At 34.4% G+C, this 3,848-nt stretch overlaps 1 protein-coding gene across 1 annotated transcript; it reads right to left on the bottom strand.

Moving 5' to 3' along the window:
* Positions 1-415: 415 nt before the first annotated feature.
* LOC114303899 (uncharacterized) lies at positions 416-3,497 on the bottom strand. The gene is made up of 4 exons (XM_082895428.1): positions 3,365-3,497; positions 3,074-3,096; positions 1,211-1,359; positions 416-1,118 (listed from the first exon to the last, which is right to left on the bottom strand). Exons 1-4 carry the CDS (start codon positions 3,495-3,497, stop codon positions 956-958), a joined length of 468 nt encoding a protein of 155 aa, XP_082751554.1. The 3' UTR covers positions 416-955.
* Positions 3,498-3,848: the final 351 nt, after the last annotated feature.

The following is a 3,848-nucleotide window of genomic DNA, read 5'->3' as shown; positions in this document are numbered from 1 at the left end:
CTATACAATCTTTACTAACAAACCCACAAATTTCTCTGGTCCAAAACCAGAGAAATTCTCTCCAAACCAAACAGATCAGAGAAATTCTCTAAATTGAAACCAGAGAAATTCTCTCTATTTGCAGCTAAGTTGTATTTTTATGAACAAACCTTGGTGATTGTACATTGATACGGGAAATTTCTCTAACTTCTCAAATTTCTCTAGCTCTATTCACAAAGAATTTCCCTGACTTTGTGTAATATATAAGCCAACTATACAATCTTTACTAACAAACCCACAAATTTCTCTCGTCCAAAACCAGATAAATTCTCTCCAAACCTGACAGATCAGAGAAATTTTCTAGATTGAAACCAAAGAAATTCTCTTTATTTGCAGCAGAGTTGTATTTTTATGAACAGACCATGGTGATTGTACATTGATCCACAAAATTTCTCTAACTTCACAAATTTCTCTGGCTCTATTCACAAAGAATTTCTCTGACTTTTTGTAATACGTAAGGCAACAACACAATCTTTACTAACAAACCCACAAATTTCTTTACTTATCATGAACATCAATCCAAGCAATATACATATACCTAGAGAATTCTCTGGACTTTTTAGAGAAGAGAAATTCTGGGAAGGCCAGAGAAATTCTTTGGATTCCAGTCTAGAGATTTTTTCTGAATTTTCTCTGGATTTCAAGTGAACCATAAAGCATAAAGTTTGTTTGGTTGCCAAGAAAAGTAGACAAAAAATAACATGTTCAATAAAAAACACATAAAAAGTGCAGAGAAATTTGTAGTAATTATAATTTTCTCTGAATTGTAATAACAAGCTCTGTTTTTCAACACACACACACACACACATATATATATACATATATGGATCTATAAATTTCACTGAGGACCAAGTCCATAACTATTTAAGAAAGGTGATGTAATTGTAACAGCACAGAAGCAGTAGTAATTGAATAATCATATGGCTACATTAACCTTGAGTTCATACATTTCTTTTTCGAGTTGTTTTCGTATGAACTCCTTGGTATGTGCAGTCACTTTATCTACTTTGTTGCAGAGGATAAGTACTGGAATTTTCTTTCTGACAACACTAGCCCTGGTCAAAATATCATAAAGGTACCTATTCCACATAAACATCAGATGTTAGACTCATCATACAACATGTTCATATGCATGTTTGGATACATATCACATATTGCATAATACACATACTCTGACACTGCTTGATAGTTTGGCCGGAATTCCAAAGCGTGTACCGCAAAAACTATGCCAGTTGCTTGAGGCAAGAACTTATCTAGTTTGGGTCGAAGACGAGAATGTCCAAGAACATCAACAATGCGAACAGGCTTTATTTTGCCCTTCTGTCAATGACACGGAAAGAGGGTTAAGTTTAATCAAACCTGGAGTTTGAAAATCTGCTTGAAAACAAGAAGTCAATAGAGGGAAGAAACAAATTGCAATCAAGTGTTGAAAAAACTGTGTTTTTCTTTGCAACTGAAATCAATGGAGTTTGTTTGGGCGTAATTATTAATATTATTATTTGTTTTCTAGTTTCCATTTTTCCTGAGAGTCGTGACACAAGATTCTCACCACCGACCAACCCACCATTTCTCTCTCTCTAGCCTTTTGCTCCAGTGAAAGAATCATCAAATTTAAACTCTATCGAAAGAGCTAGTGTTACGAAGACTGGAATTTTCAATTCCAAACGCAACAACAGAGGATACCAACTGAAAAACCGATAGATTGGTTCCGATGGAGATGGAGAGAAGAGCAGAGAGAGAGAGAGAGAGAGGATGAGAGGGAAATTTCTTAATATCAAATTTCTCTGTGATAGATGAGTATGGATTGAGGGATCTTAGATATCAAAAAATAATATTGTGGATCTCTTTCATTACTAAAAATGAGAGAGGGACGTTAGAATAATTTTCCCATTTTTTTAAGATTAGTAAAATAAATGATATTAAGTGTACATTTTTTTCCCCTCTTAATCCAATTTTGCCATCTTATTATTGCAACATAAGATTCTTCATTAATTAATGATATCATCACATAATATCACAATTATATCTAATATTTATTCATCGATCACAATATTAATAATGGTTTATAACCAATAATTTGTTGAGCTCTACTCTTTAGGTCAAGTTTTGATCCATAATAGACTGTGGTGGCCACATTTTGCATCAACTTACTTTATCATAGTTTAATAAAAAATGAAATGAGTTCATGAAAGACAAAAATAAACTAACTAAATAAATAAATCCAAAAAAATGTAATTATATTTTACTTTTTTAGGCTTTTTAATTGTTTTTTAAATTTATTTTTCCAATTCCATCTAAAAAAGTAGAACTCAAAAATGTGAAGTTTAAAAAAAATAATAATTAAAAAATCACTAAAAAAGTAAATAAATAAATAAATCAACCCTAAACACCTATTTAACTAACCAAATAGTCACTATTGTGGGGGCCAGAAAAAAATCCTAGCTATGTGGGGTAAAATATCTTAAACAAATATCCTCTATTCCCTATAAAAGGAGGACACCCCATACACAAGAGCTTTTTGTCCCTATACTCCACACACAACACTCTTTACTATTCCTGATTTATACTCTCATCATTCATGGATTTTAACTTCATCATTGGAGTGTCTCTGGTCGGTAACTCCGAAATGGTGGCATCAACCATATTTATCTCTTGCAACTTCATAGGACTATCTTTGTTGAATCTCAACAACAGTTCATGCGAGGGATTATTCTGGATCTCACAATTGGCGCAGTCTGTGGGAACGACTAAACGAGATCAACGAAGAACACAACAAGCATATTACTATAAGTAAACATGTATTGGTTGAATTGAGGTTAGTGCACTTTATACAAAATTAGAATCAATTCCAAGTAATACGGCCCATGGCTGGGTTTCTTATTTTCATTCTAATTCAACTTGATTCGCAATATGCATATCTACGTACATAGAATATATATCTGTGATGCCAATTATGGTGGGGTGTTTTTTGAATATCAATTTTTGCCTGCTACAACCAACAATAACAAAAACAAAGCAGTGCTCCTAAATCTACTTGAGCATTTTCACTTTTTCTCTCTAAAATTGGGTTTCACACTTTTGTTTGTGGGAGCTTCTTTTTGGCATTATACAAAGGGTGGCTTGGCCAAATCCATGCCTAGAATTGTTTATTTATTTAAAGTTTTACATATTTCTATGTAGCTTATTGTTTATTTATTTAAAGATTTATATATTCCTATGTTGCTTCGGCAATCATCCCGGCTATTAGCATGATCAGCAAATTCCTGACACCATGTCGAACGTCATCCCGGTTCTTCGTGCCATCAGCACGACAAAAAGAGGTTGCCGATCATAGGTTTCGACACATCAAAATCCAAGACGAGTTGCCGACAAGCGTCTGTATTGTTTCCAGGGCAATAATCGTCATCACCTACCTTCCCATGGGGCACTCCAGTGGATACAATCAATTCGACAACCATACGTATATATATAGTTGTATTGTTTATATCAAGCTGTGCACTTCATTAACAATTTTGCATAGAAGGCTGCCTCAGCAACGACGCTCCATTTATGTTCCATACATCTCGGCAACGAAATGCTTGGCAACATACAACATGCCTTCACCTCATGGCAGTATAAGATGCCATGGTCTCATGGCACTCGACCAACTAGAAATGATGAAGCATATAAAATTTTGCCACCGAGAATAATATTTCACTTAAGCATGGCCAACTCACCCCAACTTCAGTTCGGCAACACAGTAGTCATCCTCATGGTGACGCTGTTATCCGCATGAAATGACTTGAGAACAATATACAGGGCCAATTCAA

The sequence above is a fragment of the Camellia sinensis genome, chromosome 11 (assembly GCF_055761805.1).
Source record: "Camellia sinensis isolate YWXY chromosome 11, ASM5576180v1, whole genome shotgun sequence".
In the NCBI taxonomy this organism is placed as follows: domain Eukaryota; kingdom Viridiplantae; phylum Streptophyta; class Magnoliopsida; order Ericales; family Theaceae; genus Camellia; species Camellia sinensis.
Note: the sequence above shows the minus strand (reverse complement) of the source record. Positions and strands in the feature narration are given on the sequence as shown.

Bases quoted from the DNA above. Each gene is read 5' to 3' on its own strand.
- LOC114303899 (XM_082895428.1), bottom strand. From the start codon at position 3,497: ATGGTTGTCGAATTGATTGTATCCACTGGAGTGCCCCATGGGAAGGTA. The intron at 3,097-3,364 runs GCAACCTCTTTT...ACCCAATTTTAG, and splicing joins TGTGTCGAAACCTATGATCG to AGAGAAAAAGTGAAAATGCT. The intron at 1,360-3,073 runs GTAGATTTAGGA...TGTCATTGACAG, and splicing joins GAAAAAGTGAAAATGCTCAA to AAGGGCAAAATAAAGCCTGT.